At 40.0% G+C, this 19566-nt stretch overlaps 1 protein-coding gene and 1 long non-coding RNA gene across 2 annotated transcripts; one reads left to right on the top strand and one right to left on the bottom strand.

Moving 5' to 3' along the window:
- Window positions 1-1352: 1352 nt before the first annotated feature.
- Window positions 1353-18284, bottom strand: LOC112224147 (tetratricopeptide repeat protein 21B-like). Its single transcript, XM_042320086.1, has 10 exons — window positions 18079-18284; window positions 9762-9919; window positions 8972-9056; window positions 8737-8835; window positions 6694-6871; window positions 3631-3690; window positions 3303-3453; window positions 2249-2444; window positions 1648-1886; window positions 1353-1377 (listed from the first exon to the last, which is right to left on the bottom strand). The coding sequence occupies exons 1-10, from the start codon at window positions 18115-18117 to the stop codon at window positions 1353-1355; spliced, it is 1230 nt and encodes a 409-aa protein (XP_042176020.1). The 5' UTR covers window positions 18118-18284.
- Window positions 16115-17535, top strand: LOC112236213. Its single transcript, XR_002951194.2, has 3 exons — window positions 16115-16430; window positions 16528-16601; window positions 16753-17535. It is a non-coding gene; the product is annotated as an uncharacterized LOC112236213 (long non-coding RNA).
- Window positions 18285-19566: the final 1282 nt, after the last annotated feature.

Below are 19566 nucleotides of genomic sequence, written 5' to 3'. Positions count from 1 at the left end.
TCTAGAATAAATAACTGACAACATATCAACAATTCCCTCTGGGCAAGTCTCGAGAATATGGGTGCGTTCATATATTCACTCTGGCTATTTACTCCGATTTCAGAGCACTCTCGTCTGCATGTGCCAGAGCACAGAATAACTGATGAATTTTACGAACGCTCAACACGTGCAGAATGATTGATGAATTTTACAAATGCTCAACATCCGTTGAATATGGCCGGTGTCAGTAAACGTCAGCAAAAAAGCGTAATTCAATTATTGCCAGCAGTAAGATAACAGCCTAACCAGCTCTGCTAGGGCGATAGAAATAGAGTGAGATGTTCTCTCATTTATGTTCAGGGTACAACACTGGACATTTAGCCATCTAGCTTGAGTGCTTGACTGCAATTATGTCTGATCAACCCTACTCCTCGGCCAGAAGTATCCAGTGTGCGCCCTGAACGCTCTGAATTTAAGAATGCCCAGAGCACACTCTGGCACTCCAGTGTGAATTTACGAACGTACCCTATATCTAAGGATAACCACACAATATTTGGTGAATGTAGATGCTTCTGAAGCTGAGGAAAGTGAGTTGGTGTGTGGGAAGAGTCTTACTTCCGGGAAATGGCAGTAAAGACAAATACATTGAATTTAGACTACCAAATGCCAAACACCTACTTAGACCCAATTACCATCTCTTCAAAGTAAGTTACTACATATAGTCCAGTTTGTTCAAATCTCAATAATATTTACTTTTAAATGAGGTGCAATTCAATGTAGTGAGCTTTGAAATTATGGATGTCCTGTATGTCAATTTTAAAGTGGTTAAAATTCCTGACATTTTTATGATGTCAGTATGATAAACTAAAGAAAATATACATTTCTATCAAGACTGACATTTTTATGTTTACTTTTTTGAAAATACTAATATTAATGGACCAAAATACCAACAAATCTCAAATTGATTGGTAGATGCTAAAATGTCATTTCAGCCAGTGGTGCCTGGCCTCAGTGACATTTATTGCACAACAATATATCTTTCTTCATTGAGTGTTGCAACAGAGTCACTGTTTTCATTGTATTGCAAGAAAAACACATGGTAAAAATAAGTCTATAACAATACGTGTTTTGTATTGTAGTCACATGATTATTAAAAGCACTGTTTGTCATCTCTCCAAAATTCCCTTGATACATGATGAGAAAAATATCCTTCCATAATAACTTCCAAATACTTAAGAATAATAATGCATGTCAACAAAAAACATCAAATGAGATCAAACAATCAAACACGGTCTCTCTCTCGCTCTCTCTCTCTCTCTGTGTGTGTGCCGAGACCACAAAGCTGTCAGAGCTTTGTCCAAAGATGTCCTTCCTCATCCTTGGATAATTGGGATGAGCCTCCAAAAACCGAAAGAAAACATGAGCATATACAACATTTCCTTAAACATACCTACAGTGGGGTTCATAGTTCCGCGCTGCATCCTGGAATGCCTGCTCCTTCTCCATAATGTATTCAGAAGCTTTACAGCATGAAAATGAACAATGACCGTTACTGTGATTGACAAAAATCCAGTCTGATTCGTTTTGATCAAGGGTTTTACAGTATGGCTCTTCGCTATGCAGCCAGATAATGTAATAAATACCATTTTACTCCCCCCACCCACCCACCCCCCAACATTGACCTTATTATGGCAAAGACATCTTTTCAAGAGGTCCCCGCCCATGTCATTTTTCCCTGACTGGATGTAAATGTTGGCCAGAAGCAGCCAGATCTTCTCAAGCTCGTCAGTGTCAACAATGCTCCAGTTCATCTTAGCTATGCGTTTGAGCTGGTTCCTGGCTCGAGGGGTTTGTTTGAGAATCATGCAGGCCCTCGCCATGGCTAGCAGTGCAGGCACATGATCCTTCTAAATTAAAACAGGGAGCTCTGGTTAGTTGAGTGTTGTTTTACAGTCAATCACATCTAACATGCCTTTTGAGTTCTATTAAGTAGACAAGGGTATGCAAAAAATGCCAATTGGAATGTTTCCTTGTCAGCAATAAGGAAAATTAAGTTGTGCAGTCTTACACAACTTCTCTTACTATGGTAAAAACGACTTACCATAAAAAGGGAAAGTCGCTCAATAGATAAGCTGTTAAGAAAACCTCCAAAGTCAACCTCAATAAAGTGTTAAGCAAAGAGAAAGCCTGAGATAATGCATCCAGTGAGGTTAGAGTTGCTCTAAGGGTGTGTATGCCCACTCATGTACACCATCTGGAGTTGACTTACCTCATTGTTCGCAATCTCTGTGAAAACATTCAGGCCTTTCTCAACATTGGTTTTCTGCTTGGTGGCCAGAAAGCAGTAGTTCTCTAGGATCCGTAGTTGGACGTGTCCACTGGCTGTGTGGGGCTTTAACTCCTTCAGGGGATTCTCTGCCGTCCTCACAGCAAGCTGCTCCAACTCCTGCTTTTCAGTGGAGTTCCTGAGCATAGATGAAAATGGAAAATGAAGAGCAGTTACATCAATGACAACTTGACAGCCAGATAAATGAGCAAGGATAATATAAATTTACAGATGTGTTTTAGCTAATGTTTTAAAAAAAAATATTTTTTTTTACATTGAGCTCCAAAAGTATTGGGACAGTGACACATTTTGTTGTTGTTTTGGCTCTGTACTCCAGCACTTTGGGTGTGAGATGATACAATGACTATGAGGCTAAAGTGCAGACTGTCATCTTAAATTTGAGGGTATTTTCATCCATATCGGGTGAACTGTTGAGAAATACAGCACTTTTTGTACATAGGACCCCCCCCATTTTAGGAGACCAAAAGTATTGGGGCAAATATGTCTACTTGTGACTCTACAAACTTGTTGAATGCATTTGCTGTTTGTGTTGGTTGTGTTTCAGAATATTTTGAGCCCAATAGAAAGGAATGATAAACAATGTATTGTGTCATTTTGGAGTCACTTTTTCACTCATATTTATTCCTCTGTAACTTTCTCAGTCATCCTTATTACCAATTCATTCAGGATTATCCATAATCATGATAGCATCCACATGAATGTAGAAGTGTTTAGAAACATATTCTATTCTTATTTATAACAAAAGTGACTCCAAAACGACACTCACCATGTCAGTTCTCAAAGACTTCTCCTCCCATAGTATCGTCGTCTGGGTTAAGACAGACCCCCATCGTTGTCTTTCCAGGCCTTGTTGAAGTGTCACAACCTATCATGGGGTTCACCTGTGTACCTGGGCACCAAATACAACCTCATTATTAAAAACATACCATTCTAAATAAATGTACATGGATTCAATAAATATTATTCATATACTTACCACAGATAAAGTAGTTTGCAATAGTTAAACCCAGGGTCAAACTTGGCCCTGGAGGATTGTTTTTCAGCCATCTCCAGAAACCTAGGAACTTCCTCTAACTTCCCAGATCTCCTCAGCAGGTCGATTAGACGTGCCAGTGTTGGGTAGTTGTCTAGCAGGAACATATGGGAAAGACATTACTTCCCGTCCAGGGGAGGTCAACTCAGCAGTGTATATTTACATTGAGGTTCTTAAGTTTCCTTTTAAAGATTTGCAAATCTCCATTTAAGTTCTATTTCAGTGGGGAAGTTGTGTATTCAGATCCAGGAGTAACAGAGCCCTGTCACACCTGGTTTGCGCTCCTGTAGCTGCTGAAAGTGGGAAAAGAACTTGCTCATAGTGCTGCTTCCTGAAAGTCAGGTCAGCCATCATATACGAGGAATGAGAGGTTCTATGGCGCCGGAGGGGGTTCTATGGCGCCGGAGGGGATTCTATGGCGTCGGAGGGGATGGCTGCCGTTTTACAGGCTTTCTTCCCCCCCTCATTGTTTGTAACTAATGTTGCTGCTACCGCCTCTTATGACCGAAAAGAGCTTATGGACATCAGAACTGCAATGACTCACCTCGAACAGGACAAAGATGTTTTCTTTATTGAGTCCAATGCGAAGGATATAGTGCTTTGTCAAGACAAGGCCCAAATCCCCCATCATCAGCGAATAGAAAAGACGGAGGAAAAGGGGGAGGAGGGCGGGGTGCCTTGTAAGAATTTGCCGACGAGTAGGTAAACCACCACTTCCCTCCGTACTATTGGCCAACATGCAGTTATTGGAAAACAAACTGGACGATCTCCGATTAAGACTATCCTACAAACGGGACATTTAAAAACGGTAATATCTTATGTTTCACCAAGAAGTGGCTAAACGACGACACAGATAATATAGAGCTTGCTGGCTTCTCTGTGCATTGGCAGGACAGGGCAGCTACATCTGGTAACACGAGGGGTGGGGGTGTGTGTCTATTTGTCAATAACTCTTGAGGTAAGTCTCGAGGTATTGCTCCCCTGAGGTAGAATACTTCTTGATAAGCTGTAGACCAAACTATCTACGCAGAGTTCTCATCAATATTACTCGTAGCCGTCTATTTACCACCACAAACCAATGCAGGGACTAAGACAGCACTCAAAGGGCTGTATAAGGCCATAAGCAAACAAGAAAATGCTCACCCAGAAGCGGCGCTCCTAGTGGCCGGGGACTTTAATGCAGGCAAACTTAAATCCGTTTTACCTCATTTCTACCAGCATGTCACATGTGCAACCAGAGAATAAAAAACTCTTGACCAACTTTACTCCACACACAGAGATGCATACAAAGCTCTCCCTCTCCCTCACCCTCCATATCCTCCTGATTCCTGCTTACAAGCGAAAACTAAAGCAGGAAGTAGCAGTGACTCGCTAAATATGGAAGTGGTCAGATGACGCGGATGCTACACTACAGGACTGTTTTGCTATCACAGACTGGAATATGTTCTGGGATTCATCCAATGGCATTGAGGAGTATACCACATCAGTCACCGGCATTGACGATGTCGTCCCCACAGTGACAGTAAAAACATTTCCCAACCTGAAGCCATGGATAACCCGCAACATCGGCACTGAGCTAAAGGCTAGAACTGCTGCTTTCAAGAAGTGGAACACTAATCCGGACGCTTATAAGAAATCCCGCTATGCCCTCAAACGAAACCATCAAACAGGCAAAGTGTCAATACAGGACTAAGATTGAATCCTACTACACCGGCTCTGATGCTTGTCGGATGTGGCAGGCCTTGAAAAATATTATGGACTACAAAGGGAAAACCAGCCGCAAGCTGCCCAGTGACGCGAGCCTACCAGACGAGCTAAATGCCTTTTATGCTCGCTTCGAGGCAAGCAACACTGAAGCAAGCATGAGAGCACCAGCAGTTCCGGACAACTGTATGATCACGCTCTCCATAGCCGATGTGAGCAAGACCTTTAAACAGGTCAACATTCACAAAGCCACAGGGCCAGATGGATTACCAGGACGTGTACTCAGGGCATGTGCAGACCAACTGGCAAGTGTCTTCACTGACATTTTCAACCTCTCCCTGACCGACTCTGTAATACCTACATGTTTCAAACAGACCACCATAGAACCCATGACCAAGAAGACCTGCCTAAATGATTACCGCCCCGTAGCACTCACGTTGGTAGCCATGAAGTGCTTTGAAAGGCTGGTCATGGCTCACATCAACACGATAATGCCAGAAACACGAGACACACTCCAATTCGCAAACCACCCCAACAGATACATTGATAGCGCAATCTCAATCGCACTCCCCACTGCCCTTTCCCACCTGAACAAAAGGAACACCGACATTATGTGAGAATGCTATTCATTGACTACAGCTCAGCATTTAACACCATAGTGCCCACAAAGCCTTATCACTAAGTTAAGGACCCTGGGACTAAACACCTCCCTCTGCAACTGGATCCTGGACTTCCTGACGGGCCGCCCCCAGGTGGTAAGGGTAGGCAACAACACATATGCCACACTGATTCTTAACACTGGGGCCCCTCAGGGGTGCGTGCTTAGTCCCTTCCTGTACTCCCTGTTCACCCACAACTGCGTGGCCAAGTATGACTCGACAACGATGAGACAGCCTATGGGGAGGTCAGAGATAGGACAACAACCTCTCCCTCAATGTGAGCTAGACAAAGGAGCTACTCGTGGAAAAGGAGGGCCGAACAGGCCCCCATTAACATCGACATTGCTGTAGTGGAGCGGGATGAAATTCCTTAACTTTAGTTAATTTAGAAAATATTTTCTCAACTCTGTTTCTTGAACTGCACTATTGATTAAGGGCTTGTAAGTAAGCATTTCACATCTGTGGTATTTGGCGCATGTGACAAATACAATTTGATTTGATTAATCAAGTTTTACAACAAGATTTTCAAATGGGACTCGACAGAGATGGCATATACTAACCAGTTTTGCATCTTCATTGACCTGGTCACTCTTCAGAATGACACTGCATTGCTGTTGGCAGCCATTTACATAATCTAGAGTAAGGTACAACCGAGCCAGCTCCAACATCACCTACTAGCAATGAAAACATTAAAAATTAAGCTTTCTTAACCGATTATCTTCTAACATCGTAATAATATTATCCTTTCCTATGAGCACATGTAGTAATATATCTGGCCGGGTGTGAAACATACATTCACCCCCAAAAATGTCACTTATTTATATTATAATTTAGCGGATAAGATAAACTATCGTAATAAGCAAATGAGCAAACTATACAAAAACAGCACAGAACGGAGACAGAAAGAGATGCTAGGGATTCACAATTACAGCTGCAGAGAGCACACACTTGAAGGCTTGATTCAGCTGCACCGAACTTGCTATCCCTCTCACAATAGACAAGAGCTTCCTTGTAGAATTTCACTGCGCTCTCATAGCCTCTAAGACTTGTGTAGTGTTTAGCGATCTCGGCACAGATCTGTGCAGCGAGCTGCTTCTGCATAGGGACGGCGTCTGGCTGCTCCAACACCTTGGCCTGTACATCCCAGGCCTAAAGGTCAGCACAAGGCTGGGTTCACGTATATCTAAGCAATAGCAATGTTGTGAATTATGCGCATATCTTGGGTGAGACCTAGACACATGAACATAATAATATATTTCAGTCATTTCAGTTTCTCTCATTCTGTGCCTGGTCCTTTATTAGGTGATACACAGGATGTTCATGGACCTGGCAGGGAGAGGCACCCAGAGTTATTCGAGGAGGGGTGTTCCCATTACAGTTTCGTTTGATCTAATATCACATTCATCTGGAATACTGTTCTTACCTCAAAGTTGTGGCTGAGGCAGAACTCTAGAGACTAGGAGGAGAGCTTGTAATTGCCTTGTTAGAGGTGGATCTGTTCCATGAGCAGGTAGGCCTCAGCATGGGAGGGACACTGGTCCAGGCAATATTGGAGGCTGCTCTGTGCAGTGTCAATGTCACCTAAAGGACATCAGCATTGCCATCAAACCTATTGTTGTCATCCATGTTGAGAACCCCTTGGCATGAAAACAGAGCAGAATTCTGTCACATGCAATACAGTTGAAACTCACCTGACTGAAACCTGACTTTGGCCAATGGCAAGCCACCCTGAAGGAGTCCAGGTACTATCTTGACCACAGTGTCCAAAACAGAGGTTTAATGCTGGAGCTGAGCGGCAGGAGGCTGGACAGTAATCTCTATAAATGGATCCATAGATGTGTAGAGCCCCTTCGCCAACTTTCTCCCCTCATCTACTGTATATCCCCTTACAATTTCTACACTGTCTGAATAAAGCATGAACTTATGTATTGAACAAATGTATCCACACACATCCCCCTCCAGACTGACCTTAGCAGGACAGAGTTCTATGTACTCCGTGACAATCTCCAGCAGGAAGTCAGGGTCGAGCTTCTCAAAATAGTTCCACCACCAGCGGCAGGCCCTGCAGTGTGTGTGTCCACTGCATCGTTCAGCGGGTTGACTAGGGTAGCTCTACTGGTATAAACAGTATTGTTTATACCACAATCGTACAGCAGAATGTGCATCCCAAATGGCACCCTATTCCCTTCATAGTGTACTACAAAAGCAATGCATTTGGGACATAACCAGAGAGTATCCTCTGGACCAGCAGAGGCCATAAAACTAAAGACTCACAGAACCAGCTGTTACTCAGAGGTTACTCATTCAGGCTGATGTCACTGTAAATGGCTTAACAAACACAGAAAATACCAAGAATTACTCAACAAAAAGTTGTGCAAAAGGCTACTGGGCTTTACTTTATTTCCACATAGTGGATAAGAATGTAAAAAGTGTAATAGGGTTACTTTGGCTTGGCCTTTGAACTGGATTAAACAGAGTAATATCTTTCCTCTATCAGCCTTAACCCTGATTTCCCGATAGACTGCTGGATCTCTATGAGAAACTCCAGCTGTTGCTCTGCATCCTCTAAGTGTCCCTCGATCAGCTGGCACCTGATAATACCTGGAAATACAGATAATGTGTAAGTCATTTAAAAACGGTTTAATATTAGTTAATAGATTTCTTTCATTTCTCAACTAAGCAGTAAATATTATCCAATTTTGTATAGGTATATATTTATTTATTTTACTAGGCAACTCGGTTAAGAACAAATTCTTATTTTCAATGATGGCCTAGGAACAGTGGGTTAACTGCCTGTTCAGGGGCAGAACGACAGATTTGTACCTTGTCAGCTGGGGGATTTGAACTCGCAACCTTTCGGTTACTAGTACCTCATGTCACACATGGCATGTACTGGTTAAGAGACTGTTGCAATGTTACAAGTGTGAAGGGAAGGGGTTCGACATCTCTTCAGAGGTGTAACCAGTGTCTTTTATGTAAAATATGTTTATTGCAAACCATCAAACACGTCTTACCACCCATGTGAAAGCGAAGGGCATCCTGTAGAAAAGCTCTGGGCTGTGAGGCTCTTGGGTGTCCAAGCTGCTGATGAGATTTGAGAGCTGGTTCACTGACTGCCAAAAACGAAAAAGGGTATCCCGTTTGACCACATACACATCATGAAAACAGTCACCCTTCACAATTAGTTGTGTGGCAATGGGTTACAGTGTAATCTGTTTCCCATGTTAGCTCGTACTGTTTGAACTTTACCTCTGTGATGTCTCCCTCTCTGCATAAGGAGGGAAAAGTGAGCATTCTCAGGGCTTGCAGGTTGTTTTTATCCTTCTGCGAGAGTCTGGAATGGGGTAGGAAACATCACATTAATGACCAACACTGTTTGTTTGATCCTAATGAAAACTTGGTGCTGTCAAAGTTTTATATGAGTTTTTCCCATGATGGCTTATGTGACAGACAAGGCTGGAGCAAAAGTAGAGAATACAATCTAAAGGAAGAACACAGAGTTAGACAATGAGAAAAAAAAGAGCAGGACTGTGCACTGCATGTGTCCATCCCTGTTCACAAAGCTACGGCTCAGCAGGGCTAAACCAGTGGCTCTGGTTTTGGGCTTAATTCCCTTAGAAACAGGCTCCACCTGAGTGATCCTCCTTCCTGCAGTTCATAGAACCTGGAGGAGTGCATCCTGGGAAACGTGTAGCTCTAGCGCTTCAACTCAAAGGCCTTTTTATATTCTCTGGCTCTGGCCAGGGTCCAGCGGGCGAGCAGTCAGGAACAATGGTTCAGTCATTATGCACTGGTTCCAGGCATCACGCTCCATTTTCATTTGCACTTGAATACGGACCCACTTGCAAAGGCTGACTGGCTCGTTCTTTACATGGCTGCTATTGATTGGCCAAATCCAGCAATGAAAGTGTTTATTTGATCCAAACAAATCTTTATAAACTACAAATTAAGCCAGCTAATATTTCCAGTATCATTATTTTAAGTTAACAAGAAAACCACATTTCTAGAGCAAAAACACCTATGAGATGGGATACTTCACCTCTGTGCTGCGCCTACAGTTTTCTTACAGTCCTGCAGGGTCAATAGAAGCTTCATATTCTTAATAAAGGCAGGGAGAAACCCAGGGAAACTAACAGTCACTTGGTTGACTGCCTCCAAAGCTCCGGAATAATTCTGTTGATACTCATAGTAATGTGCCTGAAACAGACAAAATATCACATCATATATGGACATGTCGAGGGAAAGTCAAACGCATTGTTGTACATCTGTTTCAACAGAAAATTACTCTACAAAAATAGCAAAAGGAAGCAAGCTAGCATTAGGTCTCACTGTATTACCACAGGTAAGGCAAAATTATCCATTCAATATATGGTTAGATATGGTACAAATTGAGACACAGATTGTGTTAGTGAATAATAAACTCAGTCATCCTAGTAAGGATGTGGGACACAGAAAATCTAGCACATTGAAGTACAGTAACTAAGCGCCACATGAAATTATGAGAAGTGACAGAGAACTCAACAATGTCTCCAATGAGTTGTCCCATGTCATTTCAGCAAGCCATGACACCCACCATCTCAGATTGTTCTGAAATGGTTTCTGTAGTTAGAAACAGGTAAGATTGGCATTCCTGAAACATTATTTTGTTGAAATGTAATTTTATCTCAGAGAAATTCATTGATTAAACCCAAATTGGCTATTTAAATTTATAGGATTCAGATAACATTGAATAAATATAGTACCCAACATCCGATTTGGACCAAACTTTTTCCTACCAATGAGTAACACATAAGGAATCCCCAAAAACTGTAAGAAGCCACCCACAGATCCCCCACACCCATTACACCCCAACAACCAGTATACTGTACAGTATCATTTCTATATGTTTGACAAGTAGTATGAAGCGGTGACTTGGAGTCTTGCATCTCCATACTATGTCATGTAATTCCCTGTGAATTTGGTGATGTTTTTCCCCCCCTGTTCAGAGAAATTAGTAATTCAATTTGCTTGCATTATTTACCATGAAGTAGTGTAACAGTACCATAGTTTGACCACTAAATGTCACTGTTTCTGCCATACCGCCACACTATCCATTTTGCTGGTCTCTTGTGTTTACTCTTAGGGATAGGCATCGTCAACGGGATTGTAGAGAAATAACAAATGTTGCTAAATATAAGTGTCTTATATCGGCTGAAAGCTTTAATTCTTGGTAATATAACTCCACTGTCCAATTTACAGTAGCTATTACTGCGAAAAAATGCCATGCTATTGATTGAGGAGAGCTCCTAACAACAAAACACTTTTTTCACCACGATAGGTTTGATAAATTCACCTCTAAAGGTGAAATGTGTACTTTCATTCTGAAATCCTGCTCTGATTTATCATCCAAAGGGTCTCAGAGATAACAGGAAGTGCCATTTTGTTAGATGAAATCCTTTTTCATATCCTAAAAAGGTCCATATAGCATGCACGATTGATTTTGTATTTCCACTCATTCAATTTGCAAAGAAAGGAATCTGTGGTAATCTAACCCTAAACGTTGTTTCAACCAGTCAAATCACATTCATTACTTATTCCTCAGAGATCCTACAACGTAACCAGACTTCACCATATCATTAGGGGTGTAGTATATCTTATAGGACACCATATTTGAGAGCGACGCTTTCATGGCACGCCGATGATGCGGGCGGTCTTCACTTGATCGACTGTAAATTTGTCAAATAGGCACCAATCGGGGTCAAACATCGCTAGCTAGATAGCCTATGAGCTGGACTTTACGTATCTGTCACAAAATGTAGCTGCTAACCTTGTGCGACAGCAAGCCTTTTCCTTTTGTACAATTCTTTTTGAAAATGTTGAACTTATAACATGGCTACTAATACTTGGAAAGCTAAATCACAGTCCAAGTATACAGATTTGATCATATTCTTGCAGAAAAATGGAATATGAATGCGAATGTCTCCTTCATGATTTCCCCAAATGTACCTGGGGACTTCACACTAAAAGTCATGTAGTTTGCTCATACTTCGAGTTATCCGTCTGAAACATTGCACATACACTGCTGTCATCTTGTGGACACCATCGGATTGAGTGAAGTAGTGTGAAACCACCAGAGTGATGGCTAGATTTGGGACCTTTCTGTTGCATCTCAAAGATGGTGGTAGAACCAAAACGGTTAGTTTATTCTTTGTATTTTCTTCTACCAGATCTGTTGTGTTATATTCTCCTACATTCCACACACTTCAAAGTGTTTCCTTTCAAATGGTAGTTACATTTGGGTATGTCATTTTAGGCAAACGTTTTTTTAAAAAGGGGCTATCCCTAATTATTAAACAGATCACAACATTTCCTTTGCAACTTTGGGTAAAAAAAAACAATAGATTTGCTCATGATGACAATCATTTGTGTGGTCATCCTCACAAGTCAAGCCAGTCCTCCATAAAAGCAAATGAGTTTGTCCTTCTAATATGCTTAATCTGTCTCCAGGAAATGGCCCCTTTGCATGTGGTTTATTCGCTTCAAAAAAGGGATTAGTTACTGTTAGACCATTCCTGGTGAACGAGCAAACCATTAGGCTACAGCAGTTCTAATGGTTTAAATGTTAAGGTCTCTAGTGGTCTTCAATGGTAAAAGGCCCAAACACACACTGTGCCATATTTTGCAATTGTAATGGTATTGGTTTGTGTTGGGTTTAATGTTGAATGTCACTAATCACAATACATATTTTCAAAAACATCTGACTGCCATACAATTCATTATTTTAGTAGCTAGACTGTTTCTCCATCAAAGTTTAGAGCATGGGGAAAGTTTCAAATGACAATTGCATAGGGAAAGCCCTCTCAGAGAGCAGCTACTTGTTGGACTATACAAGGAGAGTTGGGTTGAAGCATTTGGTAGCTATGAGAAGGACAAACTGAATTGCTTGCATGGAGGACGACCACACAATTTTATTTCATAATATTGGTTTTCTACCCAAAGTTGCAAAGGAAATGTTGTGATATATACGGTTGAAGTTAACATACACCTTAGCCAAATACATTTAAACTCAGTTTTCACAATTCCTGACATTTAATCCTAGTAAAGATTCCCTGTCTTAGGTCAGTTAGGATCACCACTTTATTTTAAGAATGTGAAATGTCAGAATAATAGCAGAGAGAATAATTTATTTAAGCTTTTATTTCTTTCATCACATTCCCAGTGGGTCAGAAGTTTACACACTCAATTAGTATTTGGTAGCATTGCCTTAAAATTGTAAAACATTTCGGGAAGCCTTCCCCAAGTTTCCCACAATAAGTTGGGTGAATTTTGGCCCATTCCTCCTGAAAGAGCTGATGTAGGCCTCCTTGTTCGCACACGCATTTTCAGTTCGACCCACTAATTTTCTATGGGGTTGAGGTCAGGGCTTTGTGATGGCCACTCCAATAACTTGACTTCGTTATCATTAAGGCATTTTGCCACAACTTTGGAAGTATTCTTGGGGTCATTGTCCATTTGGAAGAAACATTTGCAAACAAGCTTTACCTTCCTGACAGATGTCTTGAGATGTTGCTTCAATATATCCACATAATTTTCCTCTCCTCATGATGCCATCTATTTTGTAAAGTGCACCAGACCCTCCTGCAGCAAAGCACCCCCACAAAATGATGCTGCCACCCCCATGCTTCACGGTTGGGATGGTGTTCTTCGGCTTGCAAGCCTCCCTCTTTTTCCTCCAAACACAACGATGGTCATTATGGCTAAACAGTTCTATTTTTGTTTCATCAGATCAGACATCAGAAGCTTCAAAATCCATGACATCATTTTCTGGAATTTTCCAAGCTGTTTAAAGGCACAGTCAACTTAGTGTATGTAAACGTCTGATCCACTGGAATTGTGACACAGTGAATTATAAGTGAAATAATCTGTCAGGAAACAATTGTTGGAAAATTTACTTGTGTCATGCACAAAGTAGATGTCCTAACTGACTTGCCAAATCTATAGTTTGTTAACAAGAAATTTGTGGAGTGGTTGAAAAACGAGTTTTAATGACTTCAAGTGTATGTAAACTTCCGACTTCAACTGTATAATAAACACAAGAGACCAGAAAAATGTATAAAAGAGTGTGTTGTTATAGCAACAACAACTGCATCTAGTGGTCAGAACCTTGTACTTTCACACTACTTTATGATAAATAATGTAAGGAACTTCAATGATTAATTTCTCTGAACAGGGAAAAAAATATCACCAGATACACAGGGAATACATTACATAGTACGGAGAAACAATACTCCAAGCCGCATGATGTGTGGGGGGTTCCGGTGGCTTTTAACAAAAAAAAATTATTACCTATTGGCAGGAAGAAGTTTGCTTCAAAATGGATGTTGGATACAATATTTATTGAATATTATCTGAATCCTGAAAATGGACAATTTGGGGCCGATCAATTAGCTTCATTTCTCAGAGATCAAATTGTATTTCAACAAAATAATGTTTCAGGAAAGCTAATTGTATCTGTAACTATGCACAGATATGATTTCAGAACAATCTGAGATTGTTGGTTTCAAAATCCTCTTTATCATGCATTTTGCGGTGAAACATTTATTCTCAGCGCAGGTGCCCTTCGTACCTTCCCATCAGAGCAAAAATGTCTGCTTTCTCTTTCAAGCCTTCGTCAAAGTATTTCCCAGCCTTCTTCTCTATGCATCCTTACCAGTGGTCAGATCTGTTCAGCCTGGACTTCAAACAAGGTTCGGAATGTACACTCAGTGGGCCTACATATTGCACACCTTTTAGTTTGTCCATTTTCGTCTCACACGTTTTTACATTACATTTGTAAACTTTAAAATTTCAATAGCTTCTTGGTCATGTCACCTACTGGACTCAAAGAAGGTTCCGAATGTCCATCGACGACCCTTATGTATTGCACACCCTTTAGTTTGTCCATTTTCATCTCACACATGTTTACATAAATTTTTCAAACTTTAACATTTCAATAGCTCCTTGGTCATGTGACCTACTGACTTCAAGCAAGGTTCAAAAGGTCCACTGACTATATAAGGGTAGCTACTATAGTAATTCCATTGTACTGGATCTAATACATATTAGCATTTTACATACATTCATAAGTGTAATATTTTTTTATGACATACTGTGAAAAAATCTCTTGACTGCAGGCCTACACCCACTTTCAGACATGCACAGAGCAGACTGAAAGGGGAAGGGTAGCTCTTGACTTGAACCACAGGGGTTCTCTGCAAAGAGAGAGTAATCCAAAAGGCACAGACACACCCCTTGACATTCAATTGGCACCCTTGACCTGTATGTATTCTCTCCTTATTGGTCTCTGTGGTGCTTAGTTAATGGGAACTCCATTGCCAGCCCCATCGTAAAGTTTTTACACAGTCTGGCAGTCTGACTAAAATACCAGAGGTATGAGGAGAGACATCCTCCTTTGTATTTATGGGAACAAATATTTCCTAACACTTCGGATCCTATTCTTGGACAGTTATAAGACACAATGCGTTAATGCAAATTTAAAAATAAAAAAAATACTAATTACTGTCTATGAGTAACCTCAACCTTGTGGGTCTGTGGGTGTTTGGGCTAATAAAGTGCCAACTCAATTCTACCAGTGACTAGTCTCTCATGCCCCTATGAATGGGGACACAGGGCAATAGTGTTTAATCTAAACCAGACCTTTTTTACTGGAGTACACTAAGCCATAATTGGGGCTCTTTTCTTGACACACAGTAACAGTTTACCAGATAAGAAGTCAAGAAGATCAAAAAGTAAATTGGTGTAAGGGTGTATTGCGTCCTGTGCTGGCCCCATTGTCATATCCATTCTGGATTCTGAGTGGTAAAATCATAGCTGAAAAATGCCTCTGTGTGTATACTGTATGTGGGAATTGCTTATGTCTGTCCTACATGTAGTGTTGATACATGGAATATTCCTCAACTGCATATATCATAAATTGCTATTGCAAATAGAAGTATTATGTTCAACAACTGACATTTTCAGATATTATTTTGACAAACACACTTCAACACACTTTGGTGCTTACAATTCATTCTCTATTGTCATAGACTTGATGGGCACTGTCATCTGTGATCTATGTGATATGACTTTCTTTGAGCACGTACTGATGAAACTGTCACTTAATATTTTTTTCTTAAAGTCTACAAACGCTCTACATTTATTCACTCTGACAGGATTGGATCCTATATGCTACTTTTATTATTCTCCTGTAAATGGTTCAGTGCCTATAATGTACGCTGTGTGTAGAATGGGGCATAAAGGAAATGACCTCTACTAGATTATAGTGATAAGGAAATCAGCATACAGTTTTGGCCTGTGAATTAATTTGCCTATAACTAATCAGAATTCCATTATGTTTACATAAAAAATAGGATACTTCAAAATGAGAAGATCCTGCCATGGAAAAGATGACTGGGTGGACATGAAGTGGAAAGGAGGGGAAATAACTCACACCATGCAGCAGGACACCTTCAGCTGTGGGGTCTTTGTAATGCAGGTTTGATAGTTATATTTTCAATAATGAATGGTTAGCTGTTATGTGACAATTAGGTCCATTTTTTTTAGAGTAGATTGCCAAGGAAGTTGCACAGAACTTTCCCAACATCCCCTCCCAAATTGACATAGAACCTTCACAAAACCACATGGAGCAACTGCGAAAAGAAATGGCTGAAGGATATACTAAAAATGGCTGGTATGTAATGACATTTAATTCAAAGTAAATGTAAATTCTTTATTTTTATGTAGTTGTGTGGGACAGCCATAAATTCAGTTCATGCCTATGATTTCAGAGTTCAACAAAGCCAACAACTGCTTCATGTGTACCACTGATAAAGAACCTGGATGTGGGCCAAAGACTGACTGGGTTAGTAACTTTATTTAACATGTTTATAATCTCTTGACAACAGTGACGGCATGTATGACAATTTATGGTACAACACAATGGATGGCTAATTCGTCATACTGCATTGATATTTGATAATATTTATAACGTGTTATGCTTTGTTTTGTTTTAGATTGAAAGTTTTGCATACCAACGGGGAGGGGGTTCCCATGTGCTGTGCCTAGGAATGAAGACAAGAGTTCAGAGTGAAGAACACAAACTGGAAGTGCTGTCTTTGTTGTTGAAAGTGTATGCTATACCCCATCCACACTGAAGAGGCTCTGAAATGTACATCAACCAGGGATAAAGAGAAAGATAACACTGAAATGTTTTGTACTTATTTAAAGGTAAGTGTCTGTTGACATGTTGGAAAAGATTACAGGTCTACAATTTCTGTTTAATTTGTCAAATTTAAATTTTTATTCATTGATTTTCTGGCCACCACTACTGTGGTTACATGTTCAGTATATGTATTGACCAGCTAACCCACTGCAGCCTACCTCACTAGCTCACTGGCCAACCTTGCTTTGGACAATTAATAGCATGACTCTCGAACTTTGCCCTTTTCCTTTATGATTGATATTAACGATGAAAGGAGATATTATCTGTCTCTCTCCTATTGTGTACTGCTGTTAAATACAGTGGCAAAAAAAAAAGGTAAAGTAAGTACTTAGAACAACCAATTATTATAGATAAATATTCATGAAAAGGGTTAACACAACACTGGACTGAACCCCCTAATTTTCAAACTAATATTAATATACAACAATATAGAAGATACATGACGAGAAGTTATGCAATATGGGTGTATATCCACTGCATGCTTCTTAGGTGTGTAACTGACATGACCAAGGAGCTATTGATATTTTCAAGTTTGAAAAATGTATGTAAAATTGAGTGAGATGAAAATGGACAAACTAAAGGGTGTGCAATGTGTAGGCCCACTGAGTGTACATTCTGAACCTTGTTTGAAGTCAGTAGATCACATGACCAAGGAGCTTTTGAAATTAGAAAGTTTGAAAATTCATGTAAAAACGTGTGAGATGAAAATGAACAAACCAAAGTGTGTGCAATATAGAAGGGTAGTCAGTGGACATTCTGAACCTTGTTTGAGTCAAGTAGGTAACATGACCAAGGAGCTATTGACATTCGAATGTAAAAAATAAATTTAAAAAAGTTTGTACTTTGTTTACACTCCCTAACTAATTCAACTCGGAATACAAAATGCTGCTCACATTTCCACGTTTAGTAGTTTTGGAAAGCAAATTAATGTCCAAATCGTGAAAATAATACCTGCGCAATGTGTGCGCAATTTTTCAACATCTTATTTGAAGTCTGTGGTTCAAGTGGTTTGAAAGCGCGAATATCCAACTTGAAACTGGTTTTTACCTCGGTTACTTTTGTGACATATCTCAATCAGTGAATAGAGAATTAGCTATGGTGCAACACGTCAATTTACCAGAGTTGACTCTTCATCCTCTGTTTCTGCCATGACCATGTTTCACTTAAAACAGCAGCAATGAAGTAGATGGTAAAAGTCTTCACTGAATACCGCAGCCACCTTAACAATCAAAAAGCTAGAAACAACCAATTCTAGCTACATTTTCGCCATTTTACAAAAACTAGTTAGCGTCTTTCGTTTACTTGACAACCACCGCCGCCATTTTCAAATGGTAAAGGAAGTTGAAAATTAGATTTAACACTAATGTTTCACAAGGTGGCGCACCAAGCAAGCTAAATGTAAAATACTGAACCACCCGCATGCTTGTGCTTGTGGTGGTTTAGCACGGTGGCTGTGAGAAGAGGACACTTGTGGCTACTTTGTATCGGGGCTACTTTGTATCAGTGGTGAACAGAACTCCCTTTAATATGTTTCCAAATTTCATAGTTTCTTTGAAAACATTCTTTAGTCACTCAAAGTCACTGAGTCTTTGTCTCGTGAGCTAAAATTACATTATTGTAAATACTATCGATGAAATCATAAAAACATTTATTTGGGATGTTTCTCTACCAGAAATGTATGGCCAAAACCCAGGCACCCTGTTAGGGCTGGGAATTGCCATGGACCTCAATAGTTGATATTATCTCGATACTTAGGTGGCAATATGATATGTTTTGCCACTCTCACGATTCTATATGTATTGCGATTTAAACTGTGATTTTATTCTGATTTGATGTTCCAAACATATTGCTAGTGGTGGAAAAAGTACCTAATTGTCATATTTGAGTAGAAGTAAAGATACCTTAATAGAAAATGACATAAGTCACCCAGTAAAATACTACTTAAGTAAAAGTCTGAATCTATTTGGTTTAAAATATACTTAAGTATCAAAAGTAAAAGTATACATAACTTGCAATTGCTTAAATTAAGCAAACCAGACTCACACTTGTCTTGTTTTTATTTATTGACGGATAGCCAGGGGCACACTCCAACACTCAGACATAATTGACAAACATAGCATTTGTGTCGTGAGTCTGACAGATCAGAGGCGGTAGGGTAGACCAGGGATGATCTCTTGATAAGTGATTGAATTGGACCATTTTCTGTCCTGCCAAGCATTAAAAATGGAAGAAGTACTTTTGGGTGTCAGAGAAAATGTATGGAGTAAAAAGTACATAATTGTTTTTAGGAATGTAGTGAAGTAAAAGTGGTCAAAAATAAGTAGTACTTGAAAGTATTTTTACTTAATTAACTGACTTGCCTAGTTAAATAAAAGTTTTAAAAAACTGAGGAAAGGGTTTGAATACTTGAATTTTTTGAATAATTACTTAGTTTTTTATTTGCAAAAATGTATAAATGTATAAAACCTGTTTTTGCTTTGTCATTCTGGGGTATTTTGTGTAGATTGATGAGGGGGAAAAAACTATTTAATACATTTTAAAATGGGGCTGTAACATAACAAAATATGGGGAAAAAGGGTCTGAATACTTTCTGAATGCACTGTAC

Source organism: Oncorhynchus tshawytscha, linkage group LG03 (assembly GCF_018296145.1).
Source record: "Oncorhynchus tshawytscha isolate Ot180627B linkage group LG03, Otsh_v2.0, whole genome shotgun sequence".
NCBI lineage: Eukaryota > Metazoa > Chordata > Actinopteri > Salmoniformes > Salmonidae > Oncorhynchus > Oncorhynchus tshawytscha.
The sequence above is the reverse complement of the archived record's forward strand: the minus strand, read 5'-3'. Positions and strand labels throughout refer to the sequence as shown.

Coding starts and splice junctions, on each gene's coding strand:
- LOC112224147 (XM_042320086.1), bottom strand. CDS start 18,117: ATGGTCATGGCAGAAACAGAGGATGAAGAGTCAACTCTG. Junction 6,872..8,736: donor CCTTCGCTTTCACATGGGTG/GTAAGACGTGTT, acceptor GCTGACCTTTAG/GCCTGGGATGTACAGGCCAA. Junction 3,691..6,693: donor TGAGAGGGATAGCAAGTTCG/GTGCAGCTGAAT, acceptor CCTGACTTTCAG/GAAGCAGCACTATGAGCAAG.